Source organism: Haliotis rufescens, unplaced genomic scaffold (genome assembly GCF_023055435.1).
Source record: "Haliotis rufescens isolate VD_foot unplaced genomic scaffold, xgHalRufe1.0.p SCAF_1, whole genome shotgun sequence".
Lineage (NCBI taxonomy): Eukaryota > Metazoa > Mollusca > Gastropoda > Lepetellida > Haliotidae > Haliotis > Haliotis rufescens.
Window position 1 is genome coordinate 21,321,015 of NW_025963779.1, and position 19,564 is coordinate 21,340,578.

General features: G+C 41.7%; 2 protein-coding genes across 2 annotated transcripts; both read right to left on the reverse strand.

Annotated features, from left to right (window-relative positions):
- Positions 1-210: 210 nt before the first annotated feature.
- LOC125384473 lies at positions 211-2,680 on the reverse strand. The gene is made up of 5 exons (XM_048403871.1): positions 1,735-2,680; positions 1,438-1,611; positions 1,056-1,289; positions 278-831; positions 211-237 (listed from the first exon to the last, which is right to left on the reverse strand). Exons 1-5 carry the CDS (start codon positions 2,678-2,680, stop codon positions 211-213), a joined length of 1,935 nt encoding a protein of 644 aa, XP_048259828.1.
- A 4,676-nt stretch (positions 2,681-7,356) lies between these two features.
- LOC124114602 (60S acidic ribosomal protein P0-like) lies at positions 7,357-16,650 on the reverse strand. Its single transcript, XM_046475265.2, has 9 exons — positions 16,594-16,650; positions 15,622-15,716; positions 15,330-15,429; positions 13,801-13,876; positions 12,398-12,632; positions 10,568-10,676; positions 10,047-10,123; positions 8,083-8,223; positions 7,357-7,606 (listed from the first exon to the last, which is right to left on the reverse strand). Exons 2-9 carry the CDS (start codon positions 15,673-15,675, stop codon positions 7,463-7,465), a joined length of 936 nt encoding a protein of 311 aa, XP_046331221.1. The 5' UTR covers positions 15,676-15,716; positions 16,594-16,650; the 3' UTR covers positions 7,357-7,462.
- Positions 16,651-19,564: the final 2,914 nt, after the last annotated feature.

Consider the following 19,564-nt stretch of genomic DNA (forward strand, 5'->3'; position numbering starts at 1 on the left):
CACCAACACAGCGAACCAGGTCTAGAACACCAACACAGCGAACCAGGTTTAGAACACCAACACAGCGAACCAGGTCTAGAACACCAATACAGCTTGGTACGTCTAGAACACCAGTACAGCGAACCAGGTTTAGAACACCAGCACAGCGAACCAGGTCTAGAACACCAACACAGCTGAGCAGGTCTAGAACACCAACGTAGCTGAGCAGGTCTAGAACACAAACATAGCTGGGTAGGTCTAGAACACCAACACGGCTGAGCAGGTCTAGAACACCAACATAGCTGAGCAGGTCTAGAACACCAACACGGCTGAGCAGGTCTAGAACACCAATACAGCTGGGCAGGCCTGGAACACCAACACAGCTGGGCATGTCAAGAACACCAACACAGCTGGGCAGGTCTAGAACACCAATACAGCTGAGCAGGTCTAGAACACCAATACAGCTGAGCAGGTCTAAAATACCAACACGGCTGAGCAGGTCAAGAACACCAACACAGCTGAGCAGGTCAAGAACACCAATACAGCTGAGCAGGTCTAAAATACCAACACGGCTGAGCAGGTCAAGAACACCAACACAGCTGAGCAGGTCAAGAACACCAATACAGCTGAGCAGGTCTAGAACACCAACACGGATGGGCAGGTCTAGCACATCAACACGGCTGAGCAGGTCTAGAACACCAACACGGCTGAGCAGGTCTAGAACACCAACACGGCTTAGCAGGTCTAGAACACCAACACGACTGAGCAGATCTAGAACACCAACACACCGAACCAGGTCTAGAAAACCAGCACAGCTGAGCAAGCCTTGGACACCAACACGGCTGAGCCGGTCTGAAACACCAACACAACTGAGCAGGTCTAGAACACCAACACAGCTGAGCAGGCTAGAACACCAACACACCGAATCAGGTCTAGAAAACCAGCACAGCTGAGCAAGCCTTGGACACCAACACGGCTGAGCCGGTCTGAAACACCAACACAACTGAGCAGGTCTAGAACACCAACACAGCTGGGCAGGTCTAGAACACCAATACAGCTGAGCAGGTCTAGAATACCAACACGGCTGGGCAGGTCTAGCACATCAACACGGCTGAGCAGGTCTAGAACACCAACACGGCTGAGCAGGTCAAGAACACCAACACGGCTTAGCAGGTCAAGAACACCAACACGGCTTAGCAGGTCTAGAACACCAACACGACTGAGCAGATCTAGAACACCAACACACCGAACCAGGTCTAGAAAACCAGCACAGCTGAGCAAGCCTTGGACACCAACACGGCTGAGCCGGTCTGAAACACCAACACAACTGAGCAGGTCTAGAACACCAACATTGCTGAGCAGGTCTGGAACACCAATACAGCTTAGCAGGTCTAGAACACAAACACACCGAACTAGGTCTAGAACACAAACTCAGCGAACCAGGTATAGAACACCAACGGCTGAGCAGGTCTGGAACACCAACACAGCGAACCAGGTCTAGAAAAACAGCACATTTGAGCAGGCCCAGAACAACAATACGGCTGAGAAGGTCCAGAACACCAACACGGCTGAGCAGGTCTAGAACACCAACACGGCTGAGCAGGTCCAGAACACCAACACGGCTGAGCAGGTCTGGAACACCAATACAGCTGAGCAGGTCTAGAACACCAACTCAGCGAACCAGGTCTAGAACACCAGCACTGTTGAGCAGGTCTAGAACACCAACACAGCTGAGCCGGTCTAGAACACCAATACAACTGAGCAGGCCAAGAACACCAACATAGCTGAGCAGGCCTAGAACACCAACACGGCAGAGCAGGTCTAGAACACCAACACGACTGAGCAGGTCTAAAACATCAACACAGCTGAGCAAGTCTTGAACATAAACACAGCTCAGCAGGCCAAGAACACCGAAACAGCTGGGCAGGTCTGGAACACCAGCACAACGCAACAGGTCTAAAACATCAACACAGCTGAGCAGGTCTAGAACACCAACACGGCTGAGCAGGTCTAGAACACCAACACGACTGAGCAGGTCTAAAACATCAACACAGCTGAGCAAGTCTGGAACATAAACACAGCTCAGCAGGCCAAGAACACCGAAACAGCTGGGCAGGTCTGGAACACCAGCACAACGCAACAGGTCTAGAACACCAATACAGCTGAGCAGGTCTAGAACACCAACACGGCAGAGCAGGTCCAGAACACCAACACAGCTGAGCAGGTCTAGAACACCAATACAGCTGAGCAGGTCTAAAACATCAACACAGCTGATCAGGTCTAAAACATCAACACAGCTGAGCAGGTCTAGAACACCAACACGGCTGAGCAGGTCTAGAACACCAACACGACTGAGCAGGTCTAAAACATCAACACAGCTGAGCAAGTCTGGAACATAAACACAGCTCAGCAGGCCAAGAACACCGAAACAGCTGGGCAGGTCTAGAACACCAGCACAACGCAACAGGTCTAGAACACCAACACGGCTGAGCAGGTCTGGAACATGAACACAGCGGAGCACACCAAGAGCCTCAACACAGCTGGGCAGGTCTAGATCACCAACACGGCTGAGCGGGTCTAGAACACCATAATACCTGGGCAGGTCTAGATCACCAACACGGCTGAGCAGGTCTAGAACACCAACACGGCTGAGCAGGTCAAGAACACCTTCATACCTGGGCAGGTCTCTCACAGAACGCATGTGTTCTGGTGTATATGGTAATGCATATAATAATAAGAAGCACACTTATAATAGGTGCGAGAACATGTGTTCCATTAAGAGAAATGTCTTGCATTCAAAGCTGTCCATTGCCTGTGAACCACATCCATTCTGGGAGAAAACTGGCTACACTGAATATTATCTAACGGTGTGTGTGGTTATAAGCATACGTTTGTTTCCTATTCAATCCTTACATTGACTAATATGTCGGTGATAAAACCACATGATGACCACACAAGGTAATTAGTGCGTGTAGCAGACGACATATACATCCATCTTAATCGTCATTTCTACTGCAACACATGCATTATTTGTTAATTGCGAGGTGAAATCCCATTCCTTGCTGTAATCACAAATCTCTATTTGCAATTGTGACGTATTTAACGTTTCCGAAAAGATTTTCAAGTGAAATAAATATCAATTTCAGGTTCTATATGAATCCGGACGGATGTTTGGGTATGAACGAGCGAAGGGGGCTGCAACAAATCTCAGAAAATCGTGATTTGGGATGCATCGACTTTGGCAGAGAGTTGTGTAAATAGGTAATGAATACAAAGCATTTAACCTACACATTCACACAAAACATTTGCTCTTTATGTGAAATCTTTTAGAGAAACAAACTCTTGTATGTTAACATTGTATTCTGGTTTATATTAGAGGAGACCATGGAGACGATCGCTATCCTAGACATAATAGAACGGCTACGCCACGAAGGAATCAGTTTTGCCGATCTGGTAAGAATGTATTAGTGTATTTCTTCTCTAGTCTCTGAGGTTAATTTTGTAATTTCTAACTTTTTAAGTCAAATGGCTTCTTTCTGCCAAACATTTAGCAACCTGTAAAACGTGACACATATGTGATTGTCACAATAACCTTGTGTTTACTGACCAACAATTGTCTTGTGTAGTATGTACGAGTTTGATAAATATATGACTATGACAAAATGTTTAGTGTTGTGTTTTGGTTGCTTGATGATATATGTATGATAAATTGTGTTAATTTGCAAAAGGTTACGATAAAAGTAAGTGCAACATCAAAATAGTGAGAATCAGGCTCCATGTCCCTTATGGGCCACCGTAGAGAACGACAGCTTCATGGTGTTCCTTTATAGAAATACAAATTAACGCAAGTACCGGCCAGTAATGATTTTATTTATCTGGTGTTATAAACCGATGTGTTTTGTTCCCATGGTGACAGTTATTGTGAAATTAGACATATTTTCTGCCCTTCTGCGGGGACGAAAAGCCCCCCCCCCCAACACACACACACACACACTCTAGACTATTGCCGTTTTTATACCGCTAACTCACCGAGATACCATGCCGCAGTTTAACATGGGTACCCCACGCAGACACACTCAAATTGTGTGTTGTGAGTGTGTATGAGTGAGCTTTCATATAACAGTTATAACTTGACCCGGAGGCGGTGTATGCATTGAACACAGGGCACTGATCACATGTGTATATCTCCCCTGTATTGACAACAGACCCTACAGCACAGCACCCATTTAGTGCATGAGTTATGACGCACGTATCTCTACAGTGGCTATGTGTCACAGGCCCCATGAAAGCAATTAAGACCTAATAGAACCTTTCCTGTACACAGTTAGCGGTGACTACCTTGCATTGATACAAAGGCGATCAATGGAGACAACAGGGCACTGAAACCTCGTTTTGCACACGGCAACAATGTTTGTTATGTTTCTAAATAGCTATTCATGGCAACACTATTTTGTACCTCATCACCACTCTGAATATTTCATATTTTGTCGCAGACTAATGTCGTTTCCGTATTCTATTTTGATAAAGGAGCGTTCGAATATCAAGTTTCAGTTTTTTTATAAAACCCGCATGTAAACGTTTACATCGGTACCACAGAAGTGAGACCTTCATCACTTTGATTACAATATTTCCTTAATGTTCGAACGGCATTTGAGATTTGCTGAAAATTTATTTTGAGAAGAGTACATGTATTTAATTTTCTTACCGCCGAGTCTATTTGACCCTTTGGGGAATATTTTGTCTTTATTTCCCAAGACAGACATTATGTCTAAGGAATCACTTTAAGAAAAACAAGTTCTTAATTATTTTATAATTCATTTATTGATATCATGAACTAGGGAAAACTGCCCGAAACTGTAAAATGGAGTCTCCAATAAGGCAAACACCTAACCATTTCCCCAATACTCCACACAGTCGCTTAGATATTTTGTGAGAATATTATAGATATGCCCACAGTCCGCCCTTGAAGCTTTGAACCACTTGATACTCAGGGATATTTATAGTGTTTCAGCTGTATCAATGCAGCATTTGTGTTTAACTGCGATAAAACTCAGTGTGCACGCATGCTTAAAAGCGACCTTGACGTTAAACCCCATTTCACCTAATATAACCTCTTAAGAAGTCGGAAAGATCGCGGATCTGAGAGCATGTGAGGACTGATTTTACGACGCTTTAAACAGTATTGCAGCAAAATAACGTCGGGGAAGACCTGGGACACGCTGGGCAATGGGACAGCAATTTGATGCCTTTCAGGTGGGTGGGTGAATGAGTGAGTATGGTTTTACGCCGCTTTTAGCAATATCAAGTAGGGGGACACCATAAATAAGCTTCACACATTGTACTCATGTGGGGAATCGAACCCGGGCGAACGTTGTAACCACTAGGCTATTCCAACGCCCCGTATGATAAAAAGAAAAGATACCAATACCACGTACAGCATAACCTGGAGAATGTATTCGGGTAAATTTCCATGTATAACAAGTACTTCATAGCTTCACAAAAGTAAGATTGCAATCCCGAATGTACGTCCAAGAGTATACGAAAATGTACCAGTGACCATAAACAATGTTACTGCGACCTGTGCTAGATCGAACCTGGCCCCGAATCACCATGTCGGGATACGATAGCAAGTAGCACAATGATTCTGTCCATCACTCGAACAAGGGTCATCGTTGCAGTTAGACGTCCAGTACTTTTGTACTCAGGGGATACAATCATTGTCTCAAATCGTGTATGACTGGAATTACACTAGGTCATCTCCTCCAATGCGTATTATAAATACGAACTACTTTCCTTAACATGCCTACTTTCTACCTTCTAACATGAAATCCCGAGCCTTTTTACTTTGTCGTTTTCTGAAAAGCGTACCATAATCTTTTGTCCATTATCCAGAGTACCATATGTCCATTCTAGTGTCATACAATTAAGATATAGTGTAGATAACGGAGGATGACAAATAGTCTTAAACAAGAGTAATCCGAAGTTGACATATCCCCCCGACGTGGCATGTCGGTAAACTTTGTGTACCTTCAAATGTATTTAGATTGGCAAGGAAATCTTTTTCCTTGATGCCAAAACCAGAAATATAATGAAGGTTATTAAATATTGGTTCATGTAGCTCACTTTCTGATGATCTCATGAAATTGTAATAACAATAACTTCGCAGATTCGCATATGAATAGCTCTGTAGTAGCCTCATGACACAAAGAGAATGTACTAGGTTATGTAGCTCACATCATATATAGTATATGATATCGGTAAATAGTACACCTTTCATTATATTTCAGGGGCTACAAATTAAAAAGATGAAAATCTATAAATAACAAACTGCTAGTGAACATGATTGATATGCATAAAGTTTGGTGAATCTCTGTCGCATGGTTTAGAAGATATGCTCCAGACGAGGACATTACTCTAAGTTCATCAATTTTCAATTTAATTTGAAAAAATCAACAACAAAAATTCTGTTAATAGCAAAGGCACCACTACATAACCTGCTTGATAGGTCCTAAGTTCATCATATTTCCAGAAAAAAAGACAAAAATAAAAAATTCTAAAATCTCTTAATAGCAAAAGGCACTACTACTGAGCCTGATTGGTAAGTGTACCAAGTTTTGCGAAGCTAGGTTGTACGGTTTAGAAAATATGCTCCAGACAAACAATGATTACAGACAGACGGACAGACATACTGATGGCTACATCCAGTCATTATATACTACTCAAAAGAAGTTAAGGATCATCCGATTCTTTCATATTGGTGAAGTTAATCTGTTAAGGCATGAGAGATTAACTATAGTAATATGAAAGAATCAGGTGATCCTTAACTTCTTTTGAGTAGTATATGTCGGGGGGGGGGGGGGGGGGGGGGAGAGAGAGAGAGAGAGAGAGAGGGGGGGGATAAAAAATGGTTACTTCAAAGGAAGGGACAGAAAGATTAGTGAAAACCTGGTGCTGACCCGTATGAGAAGATAGCGGTGTGTCCTGGTGACCTGTGTGTGAAGGTAGTGGTGTCTTACATTACACAGTTCACATACACTCTGGAAGATGGTATACAGGCTCTCTTGTCCATCATAAGAGGTGAGGTGAGGTGAGGTGAGGTGAGGTGAGGTGAAATTGGGTTTAACGTCGCCTCCAATATTATTGCACTTATATAGCGACGTTCTATCATAAGACACTCGTTAATGTTATAAGAATGATGTACAATTCAGTCCTGCACCAATCAGGTCCACAGCAATTCCCCAAAAGACCTTAAACCAGAACGATGCTGGACACACAAACACACATTACACCTCCCCCATTGGTGCCCAAACAATTCTATCATTGCTAATATAAATTTGAATCCTTTGAGATAATATGAAAAATAAAACAAATACAACATTGTCAGTCCCAAGTTTATTATTATCTTCAGGCCATATGGCTTGAAGCCGGCACTGAAGACATCAGATGGCTGAGATGGATGGGAGTCCTGCTGGAGTTATCTCCCTTAGTCAAAGAGACCAAAGCCCATGTCTTCATCTTCCGACTCAGATTCCTCCTTCTTTGCCTCTACTTTCTCGGCCCCTGCGGAAGCAGCTGGGGCAGCTACAGCGGAGGCAAACTTGGATGGATCCTTCAGGTATTCCTTTGTCTGCAAGCAAACAGCAATAAATTCAAGCTTAAAATGTTGTTTTTTTAAAATATGGCTTCTTATGCATACGTGGTAACTGACAATTCATATGTGGATGTCCAGACAATGTCATAGAAAGTTTCCAAGGCATGAATGTTTCTATAGAAACAAAACAAAATATTGGCCAAATATTTATGAGTTTGTTTAAGCCAGAGTCCTCAATATCTTAGCCATACCTCACTCAGTCTCTGGTATGAACAGTTGAGGCTGGACAAACCAAGTGGTTGATGGCAATCCACTGTCCGGATACAGGACGCTGACACACAATTATTAACATTTCGTAACCATACAGCCCTCACTTCAGGCAACTCTTTCACCCATCTTTATTACTGGCTGTCTGTACTTCCACAGTCCCAAAGTACAAAGTCATTTGCCCTCACCTTCAGCAAGCTCTCTACAAATCACAGTACCACAAGCATTATGGATGGAGCCATTACCTGCTCAGCCTCGGGGAAGGTGTAGTCAGTCTCGACAGCAATGGCCAGAAGCCTCTTGAATCCGTTGACAATGGAGTGAGGGGCGGATGCAGCTGTTGGGTAGCCAATCATCAGAGACACGCTGGCGATGTTGCGCACAATCTGGGAACAAATGTTGAAGTTGTATACACCATTCTTCTTAAGTAGGACTCGATTTACGGATCTTGATTTAACTTGCGCCAAGTGCATGTTGACCAGACAAAATCAGGTTGCACCCTGACATGTACATAATGTTTAAGTATCAGAGCTGACGTCAAGCCCCATAAGGCATGACAAATTACACATAAAACAGGTGATTATTGATGTAGTATGGTAAATAAACCTTGTGGTTAGTTGTTTAACGCCGCACTAAGCAATATTCCAGCTATATGATGGCAGTCTGTAAATAATCGAGTCAATCCATTGACATCATGAGCATCGATCCATGCAATTGGGATACAATGACATGTATCAACGAAGAAGGCGAGCCTGCCCACCTTAGCCCCTTAGTCGCCTCCTTTTACGGCAAGCATGGGTTGCTGAAAACCTGTTCTACCCTGGATCTTCACGGGTCTACGGTGCGCTCCGGTAGCCTAGTGGTTAAAGTGTTTGCACGTCTAGCCAAAGACCCGGGTTCGATTCCCGTCATGGGTACAATGTGTGAAGGCGCTAAAAGCGGCATAAAACCATACTCACTCACGGGTCTACAGTTTGTTACATGTATTGAATGTGTTGTAAGATCTTTGATGTGTGGGCATGAAAGGTTAGACACAAATTCAAAAGATTTGGACATGCATTTTGTGCATGTAGATAAAACTATTACATTGCACTGCTAAATTAAGCCCTGTTAAGCCCTCCACTACACAAAGTGAGAATTTAAATCCTTGGGTGTTTGTCAGTATAAACAGAATCTCCTCAGGGTTCTCAGTAGAACGAAAGTATAATGCATCATTCAAACACCATTTCTGACAGGTCTAAGCTGCATCAACATAATGAAATTATATTGCCTATCTATCTCAACTACAATTGCAGTACTAAAGCTTCATGTTGATTTATTCTGAAGCTATTTGCAGCTATTGTTCAAGTGAAGCAGCAACAGCTTCTCATATATTTTCTGATTGTAGCAGGGCAACTACAATCTGGCAGGAACTGGAGAATTGGATTTTTAACAAAAACAGTTAAAATACCACATGCCAAACACATTTTTCTCTGATACAAAGAAACGACCCCTTAAATGTGATCCTGATATTCTTCGAACAACTAACATTCAAATATAGAATCACAACGAATTCCAACCTTTCAGTTCCTACAGCAGGAATTGTACCAATATTACATCATTACAAAAAGGTGCAGCAATTTTATGATCAAGACTGGATATTATTTTACAAATTCTTGTCTTCCCTAATTTATTGTTCAACTGATCCACTTTGTCCAGTGATATACATGACAAAATCAACTTGTATTGTTAACTTGTGTACATACTAGAAACACATATACAAAATGCAACAAAAATTAAAAAGTATAAAAAAACCCATCAGCGACACACTGTCAATGTTGAGAACAAAAGTAGCAGAAGTTGTATACAGAATCCTTATTAAGCCCTTCACTGCACCAACTTAGACAGTTTCAATGCTTGGGTGTTTGTCAGTATAAATAAATCTCGTCAGGGTTCTCAGTAGAACGAAAGTATAATGCATCATTCAAACACCATTTCTGACAGGTCTAAGCTGATAACTCAATGAAATCATATTGCCTTATCTAGCTAAATTACGGTACTAAGGGAGAGCTTCATGTTGATTTACACTGAAGCTATTCCAACCTAACTAGCAAGTGAACTTCTAGTATTCCCCGAGACTCATGACAAGCTTGTTACAAACTAAGTGTAGAGACACTGAATGGCCAACATCACTCCTGATAAACCATACGAAGGAAGTAGATGTCATTACCTGCATGAACTTGAACCGAAGGTCTTCGTCGGTGATGTCCAGGATCATGGGGGAGAAGATGGTGCCGGAGTCATAGACTGAAATTGTTACATAAGGCATGAAGTGCATGTAAATGTCACTGTTAATATCACACACCTTTATCTAAGAAATAATTCTCACACACAGAGGTTTGTTCGTTGTTTAAAACGCCGCACTAGGCAATATTCCAGCTATAGGACAGTGGTCAGTAAAGACATGATCATCAATACCTGCAATTGGGATACGATGACATGCATCAACCAAGTCAGCGAGCCTGACCATCCAATCCCATTAGTCGCCTCTACAACAAGCAGTCACCTTTTATGGCAAGCACGGGTTTGTGAAGACCTATACTCCCCCGGATCTTCAAGGGTGCACACACACGAGGACGGAGGGGGCTTCATACATTGTAACATTTGTATCAACGTTGTACCAGTCTTCGTTAACCACTGTGCTAACCTTGCCTCGACTAATGGAACAAGATTTTCTTTCATTATACTTACCCTGTTCAATGATCAACCCATATGAGAATGGGGAGATTCCCAACATGTTGAGGAGAGTTGACTCGGACTGTCCAACTCTATCTCCAGTCTTTATCAGATTCACAGCATTCTAGGAAAGATGATCAAGACCAAGGTGAATGGAGTACCAGCGTTAGAAATTGGCACTAAAGTACTCATGGAAATGAAAAAAACCTGTTTTTCTCAATTTAAAAATCGACACAAAGTGTTACGTAGCTGTAAATACGAAATAACAAAACAACTCGAAAAGTACTAGTCTGGATTTGCTAGTTTGATCTCCGTGAACAATACAAAATGTACCTTACAGGAGGTAATTTGTTGGCACTTTCAACATTCAAAAATTAAACTAAGTCCAAATTGACATAGCAGAAACAGACTATAGGCATTATGCACCTGTTCTCACCTGTCATCAAGGTGTCATAGTTCACCTTGATCTACTTACACCTGGTTATGCCCTGTTTCACAATAGTCTGTTTTATTCACATTTTCACACACTTTTACGTGTAAAAAGGCATAAAAACATTTGATACGCTGTATTTGTGCCACGGCCCAAATAGTACTAATTTAGTTGTTTGAATATTTACATATTTTGTATATTAACTGGATTTATTTAAGATCTGAGGTCGAAAAAACAGTTTTTTTTCCATTTCCGTGAGTTCTTTAGTCCTGTAGTCCTTACCAAACTGCCCAATAGTAAAGGTATCCTAAGGACTAGTAGAAATTGGCCCATTTTAAGGGTTTTGCTATATGTTATCATTATAAGGACTAGTGGTAAAAGCTGTTAGTTTCTAACCCTGAGTACAATAGGCTCATCAAGAACATAACTTGGTCAGTAGAAAAGAGAAAATCCTGGATCATTGTCCACTAGGAAAAATGATTATAATTTAGATTTCTTCACAGTAAGAAAGGAACGACTATGGTTTTATGCTGATTTAGCAATAGCCCATGCTAGAAGTGCTGTTTCCAAGATGGTGCGTATTGCGATATGAATCTTTTTATACCAATACAATAATGCACTGTTCAAGAGGCTCATGTCATGGCAGCAGAGGCCTCCTGTTACCAGTTTTCAATATCTTAGATGGTTCCTTGAAAACAATATCCATTGCCAAAACATTGCCATTGCATGTCTGTATCACTGCCAGGCTATGTACACAATGTACTCATGGATGTCACTGGCACTGAATGAGTGACTTGGGTTTAACTCTGTTTTGAACAGTATTCCAGTTATGATGTGGGAGGAAAGCCTGAAGGGATGCAAGTCTTGGATGTTTACCGATTTGGTGAAACCCATGACAACAGGTATGGTGCCAACAAACCGAGACACTAATTAGGGGTAACTGGGTGAGTGAGTGAGTAAGTTTTAACGCTGCTTTTAACAGTAAGTTCTATCATGGTGTGTCAGGAGGAAAGCCCGAAGAGATGCAGGTCTCAGACATTTACCACTTCGGTGAAACCCACGAGCATGGGTATGGTGCTGACAAACCTAGAAACATAATTGGGGCGAACCGGGATTCGAACCCACAATCATAGGTTTCTGGCGTGCCCAAGGGATGAAACTCTGCACAGCGATATGCGGCACCTTAGACAACAGAGCCATCTGTGTCCCCAGAATAAACATTAGTGAGGGAGAAGTGTTTTACACAATTTACAGCAACATTCCAGCAATATCACAGATGGGGGACACTAGAAATGGGCTTCACATATTTATAGCATGTGGAGAGTTGAACCCAGGCCTTTGACATGATGAGCAAATGTTTCTAGCAAGAAAGGACAAAAAAGACTTTTTCAATGAGATACAAAGCGTTCATGTACCAGAATTTCAATGGTGCCTTTGGTGATTTTGGTAGGAATCTGAAGGGCCTGGAAGAAAGAGGTCTTCTCGGGTCCGAGGACGGTGTGCTGGGCAGGGACCGTCACATCCAGGGGGGCAACAGCTCCCACACGGGCAGGGGCCTTCACTTTATTCTCCATGATGACAGTTCGGATGTCAGTGAGATCTTCCTTGCTGAATACAAATCCCACATTGCCTCGGATGTGTGGCAGCAACCTGCAACATGAACGTCAGTCAGCACCATTCTCCCGCGGCATGCTACACTGGCTTCATATACATTCTAAAAACCTGTCATTACTGACTCCTCGCCATGATCATCCATGTTCTATCAGCATGAGGTTACAATTTGCTCAGACAGCCAAAATGGCAAGATGTTGCTCTCCGTGTCACAAAAACAACAGTGGGTTCAGCCATTTCTGGCTCTATCGTTTGGCTATGTGACGCTCGCAACGCTTGCTGGATCATCATTGCAGTTCAGTGAACATGGCTTGGGTTAAAACATCTTGCTAGTGTTCACCTGATCACAACCTATACATGTAAATGCATACACCAGTACTGAGAATTCCTCCCCCTTCACATATTACTAATTTTCAATCTACTTCATTACCATACTTATGTCCAACACAATTTCATGACTAAGTTGGCGAGGGTTTCTGCAACAAAATGCTGCTTTTAAAAGTATTTCATTTAACAGTAATTATTAAGCTGATATAATGTTTGAGGAAAGCAATGCAGATTGTAGATGTTGACCAATATGAATATGATGCAGTCCATGCCTAAAGCCTTTAAGTTGATTACCTCTTTCTGCACTAGTTTCAGTATGAAAATAGGCACAGTGAAATGGGGTTTAACGGCCCATTCAAGATTACTGCACTTATATCGCGACATGCATTCACGTGTGTGGCTGCTCCCTTACAAATGTTGATTTTATAGTGTTAGCTCACGGAGATACCATGCCACAGTGTAACATGAATACCCCACTCAGACAGTTTACCGACCTGTTTTATTGCCATAATGCCGAGCGCCAGGCAGGGTAACAACAAGTACCATCTCTTAATGTCTTTTGATATGACACGGCCCTGGACCTCCTGCTCTCCATGCTGACGCTCTACCACTAGACCACAGAGGCAGTCCAGTGTTAATTTTAAAAATCCATGCATTGGTATGGGTCTGACAGACTAATGATCAGAGTGAGTGGGTACGGTTTTATGCCGCTTATAGCAATATTCCAGCAACATCACGGCGGGGAACACCAGAAATGGGCTTCACACATTGTACCCATGTCATGAATCGAACCCGGGTCTTCAGCATGATGAGCGAACGCTTTAAGCACTAGGATACCTACCGCCCCCTAATGATCAGAACAAATATGAGACAAACTTACTTCTCTAGGGCTGGGTTGTTCTCCAGATGGCCCCTAATGGCCTTTCTCATCATGGTGTTCTTCCCCATCAGTACAACTGAAACCAGATTGTGGCAGGGCAATGAATGATTTGGGAGACAAGCAAACATTGAATAGTGTATGTTAAATTCAGCTTGGCCAAATATACGAGAAACATAGCTCTACATTGAAAACACTAATGTTTATCTCCATTCCACAATGACAAAAATAAATCTGAATTACAGAAATACTGACACTAGCTTACATCTACTTTATTGCTTTCAAAAGACTCAGGGAACAAGTCATTCATTCATAATTAGTCATGTTGATCCAGAAAACATGTTACATTTGCTACTTTGAATCATCAGCTACGTTAGGCATGACCTAATAAAGACTTATGCAATGTCAAAAGTGACTTGTTGATGCTGGTATTGTGCAAATGTTTTTTGCACTTTAACTGTGGAATCAACTTGTAACAGATGTTTTGTTTGTTTTTCAGTACCAAACTCAGCAATATTCCAGGTAAACAACAGCGGCCTGTTATATCCAAGGAGGGTCCAGACAAACCAGTGATTGATTCGAGAAATGCTCCCCCCCCCCATGCTAAGGGTACAAAGATATGCAATCAAGTCACACAAATAATTGATGACTGACAACCTGAAAACCCCACAAAGTGTCAAACGATACACCAACAATTATGCACCGTGATACAATACATACAGCGAGTGAGTATGGTTTTACGCCGCTTTTAGCAATATTCCAGCAATATCACAGTGGGGGACACCAGGAAGGGGCTTCACACATTGTACCCATGTTGGGAATCGAACCCTGGTCTTCGGCGTGACGAGCGAACGCTTTAACCACTAGGCTACCCGACCGCCCACAATACATACAGACCTATATCATGATACGATAGAAAATCCATATTACTTAAAAGAATTACCATAAATGCGTAAATGCAGACTACAAATGTGCTGTTTTGCATCATTTTTCGTTTCCCCATTACTTTGATTTGAACAGTTAATAAAGTATACTGCCATTCTTTCAAGCATCTGAAATACACGACTATTTCAGTTAATAGTATTTGTTCTGTAGAATCGAGATATTTATCCCATTGTGGCCTTCTGTATCATACTTAATTGAAATTATCTTTGTGACAAGCAGCCTTGTGTTATGAACAATATGCACAAGCAGTTATAATAAGATTGGGTGGTCAATATAGACCAATCAAAATAGGTGAAGTAATTGCTCCATATTGGCCATGTGGGATACCTTGTGGCATAAAGTGTTGACTCAATCATACTCCCCATTCATGCTCAGACAGCCAAAATGGCAAGATATTGCTCTCTGTGTCACAAAAACGACAGTGGGTTCAGCCATTTCTGGCTCTATCGTTTGGCTATGTGACACTCGCAACTCGCTGGATCATCATTGCATGAGGGTATTGGTCTTGATCTGTTTGCCTTCAAACTTTTAAGTGGATGGCCAACTCCAATTTGTGTTTCCTGATTTTTAATTCATGCATTTCTTACCTCCTCTCCCTCGTAGGGCCTGTCGGATCTTCTGCATCTGCTTGGAGCCGACATTGTCCGCACCCACTATGAAACATTTGGGAAATTCATCCAGAAGTTGCTGAAGAATAACACATTTTATTGATAATATTTGTTCATAGTCACCATAGATGGCCCTTATTGATTATACTGTTGTACATAGAATGTAAATGCTTAAATTTACTCACTAGGTAGATGTACTGGTTTTCTTAAAATGCATTATCATTGTCAGTGGTATTGGTGTCGTCCAGCAATGTCAGATGTGGCTACTTACGACAATCTTAAGGAAGTAGTTCGACTTCCAGGTAGATCTGTCTTCCTTGACCATCTTTGTGGATCAGGGATTGAATCTTCAGTTTAAAGACAGAACTGGAAGAGATGCAACAATTGATATTTCATTTGTGTTTAAAAGCTATAGTAGATGATATGCTCCCATTATTCCTAATTTTCCCCCTCCCCCGACAAGGCCAGCACTAAATGAAGGATGTAATCACTACTGTATGCATTCCTTGAGTTTACTGCTGGCGAGATCAACCTTTTTTTGTTCCACAGAAATATGAGGGTCCTGTGAAGTTATGATAGTGTAGTGTAAGATTTGATAAAAATCTTAACTACAGGACTTTAACATTTCTTTCAAGAAATTTCGTACAAAATACTACAACGAATATGATAGTGCATCATGTAAAACCTGGATATTCTGGGGAGTGGTGTGGTGACGTGTGTGCGTCTGGGTTTTTTCAGTTGGAATATCAAACAACAAAAAATGCCGACCTGATTTCGTCTGCCTCTTTGGAAAATCAAGAGGCGAGAGAGCAAAGATTGCTAAGCGGGGCAATTATCAAACTGTAGGACTGTGATGATTATGTCGTGAGGTTGTGCAATATATCGGTGTTGTTGGTTGGTTGTTTAACGCCGCACTCAGCAATATTCCAGCTATATGACGGCGGTCTGTAAATAATCGAGGATGGACCAGACAGTCCAGAGATTAATATCATGAGCATCGATCCACGCAATATTGGGATAGATGACATGCATCAACCAAGTCAGCGAGCCTGACCACCCGATCCCGTCATCGGGGAACCACACCATGTAATTCGGAACATGATATTCGAAAGACTCCCTTTATATCATATCTAGACACTAAATAAAACAATGGAAAAAGAAAGCTGCTAAATGTGATGGACATGTACTCAATAACAGATTCTATTTAAATATTGCCATCCCTGTTTCTATCACACGTGCTCACCAGAAGCAATATGGCGTGCAAAGAAAGACCACGTGACTGGAATCCTGCCACCTGGAAGAAGGAAAAGACAACTATTGGTATTGTCACCCACTAAATATTTTCATAGTTCGTGTTCTCACAGCAGAGACCGTATAATAGATTATCTCTGCTGAAAGTCAATATTTGAAATTTTCGATTTTGCAAAAATAATTATTTTAATGAGTACAAATATACCATCGTCAAGACAAAGAATAAAAAGAGATCTTAGCTATAAAAAATATACAGTGTCATGTATTCATGTTCTTCCAACTTCTAAATGCCTATCCAAGAATTCAGATTTATGTAGCATATGAAATCGATGACGTAAAGCTTGGGTGACGTTTTAGCCTGCACCTCTTTATGTGACGTCGCTGATGTCTCACAACGTGATATCGGGGAGTACATAATTTTCTTCATTCTCCTGGGAAAAAAAACTATGAGTGATATACAGAATAAATAGTAACTCGAAATTACGGGTGAACTGTCCAAGGATCGGAAATGAATTTACTAGGGGAAATTAATTCGCAATTCCTAGCTCGGGAAATAAAAAGTCCGACTCTCGTTTCTTAAATTCAGTATTACACACACACACACACACACACACACACACACACACACACACACACACACACACACAGACACACACACACACACACACAGACACACACACACACACACACACAGACACACACACACATGACCTGCGTCGACCAAATATGGGACTATGAAGTTTGTTTGTATGTTTGTTGTTAAACGCCGCACTCAGCAATATTCCAGCTATGTGACGGCGGTCTGTAAATAATCGGGTCTGAACCAGACAATCTCGTGATTGGTATCATGAGGATCGAGCTCATGCATCAACCAAGTCAGCAAGCCTGACCACCTGATCCCGTTAGTGTCCTCTTATACGACAAGCATAGTCGCCTTCTCCGGATCAAATCATCTTCCCGAGACAAGAGAGTTAACTGACTATAAAAGTCCAGTTACCACCCTTGCCGATCTAGGCTGGTATCATGGAGTTACATTTTGGCCGGACTAACGAGTCTATGCAAAGTCCAATCAAAATCGTGCACCGAAATTGAAATCCGGTTCGTAAACTGTCGTGCAGATTTCGGTCGATTGCAGGATTTGCAAAGCATGTGCACCACCAACTCGTTGTCAGCAGATATTTTCAAAATCTTCTCATGTTTTTAATCAAGGTGCTCACGTGATTTGATGCATATCGCGATGTAAGACCCGTTTTATCACAATATAGATATTGATTATCGATCAGATCGCAACCATTTTGTGTGAAGCAAACGCAAGTGATACGAGAGGTGGAATCTGATTGGTCCTTAGGAGAGGCTTAGAAGGGACATAATTGGTATTAGCCACTGGTGGCGCTACGATCGAGCCCAGTTATTCCAGCCTAGTTCGGCAAGGGTGGAAACTGGACTTTTAAAGTCAGTTAACTCTCTTGCCTCAGAAAGATGACTGACCTAAGAGTGAAATACATTAATCCTAAATACTACCCTAATCATTGGAATCGTTTGCACATAAAACGTCTTCAAATTGTAACACTACTAATGTACAGGTTTCAAAGTTTACATTCAACCCGATGAAATTATGTGCATAAGTCCCTTCATCAAGAATGTTAGTTAAATCAGTTTGATACTTGGATGAATCGATTGTCGTATTATGTTTTTTGGGCCCGTGGCCTTTAAATGGATAAAAAATATATTGATAGTTTACCTTTACAAATAGTATATATGACGTTACATTGCACTCATCATTTTTATTCCGTCACCCATTATAACATTAAAATTACCTCTGCAAACGTTATTTTGCTGTCCATCATATCAATTATAACCCAGTTGTACTGCTATAGTTGAGGTTGGAAATTCACACCCAGGATATATATGCAAACAATTCAAAAGATAAAGGGCACGGGTGACCCAGTCTAGACGATTCACTGTGCAGAACTGCGTCCCTTGGGCACGCCAGAAACCTATGATTGTGGGTTCGAATCCCGGTTTGCATCAATTATGTTTCTAGGTTTGTCAGTACCATACCCGTGCTCGTGGGTTTCACCAAAGTGGTAAACGTCAGAGACCTGCTTTCCTCCCACATTAAGCTGACACGCCGCGATATAACTGGAATACTGTTACAAGCGGCGTTAAACCAAACTCACTCAATCACTCAAAGGATGAATGAAAACATGTAAGGGTGGATGTACTAACGAGGATTAATGGGTATTGTATAACCCTTGCCTCACACAATTCAGTAATCTGGCACTCCCTCCCTGTGGTTCATGTCGTGCCCTTAAGTGGAATTAGTAAGGTAATACTAATATCAGCTACACTATGTGGATAATCAGTGGTATACTCAATAGTCTGCTACTGATGTTATCAACACCACGTGACGTACGGGCCTTTATTTTCTTGTGTTCTTACCGGTCAGGCCTGAGTTATTGTACTGTTAATGTGATTAATCAAGATATAGACGTTATCATGATTAGTATTGTCATTGTAAAATAATGTTAAATTTTTTGATTTTCGAAGTGCATAAAAGCAGAATGGTAAGATCGCATCAAGAAATTACGAAAAGGTGAGGTAAAAGTAATTTTGTAAAAATTCTTTCTGCGAGCGACGTTTATTTTTTATGGTTCTTTAATATATAAAATTTATCGAACATGGCATACGTAATACAATAACTGACAGTTATACACACTATATTTAAAGTGCAACGGGTGTAGTGTGCATAATCAACACGATCAGTTCTACGGTTCTAATTCGCACGTATACGTGATCGAACCTACCTATTTCAATAGCGCCTGTTTATTGTGAGTATTTGAACTGCCTCGCCCTGACAATGTATCTTTGGTCTATTCTTAGTTCATTGAGCAAGTCCAATAGCCTAAATAACACTCGCGCAACTAAACATGTGGTTAGCGAACGACCAAGGGAGATAATCA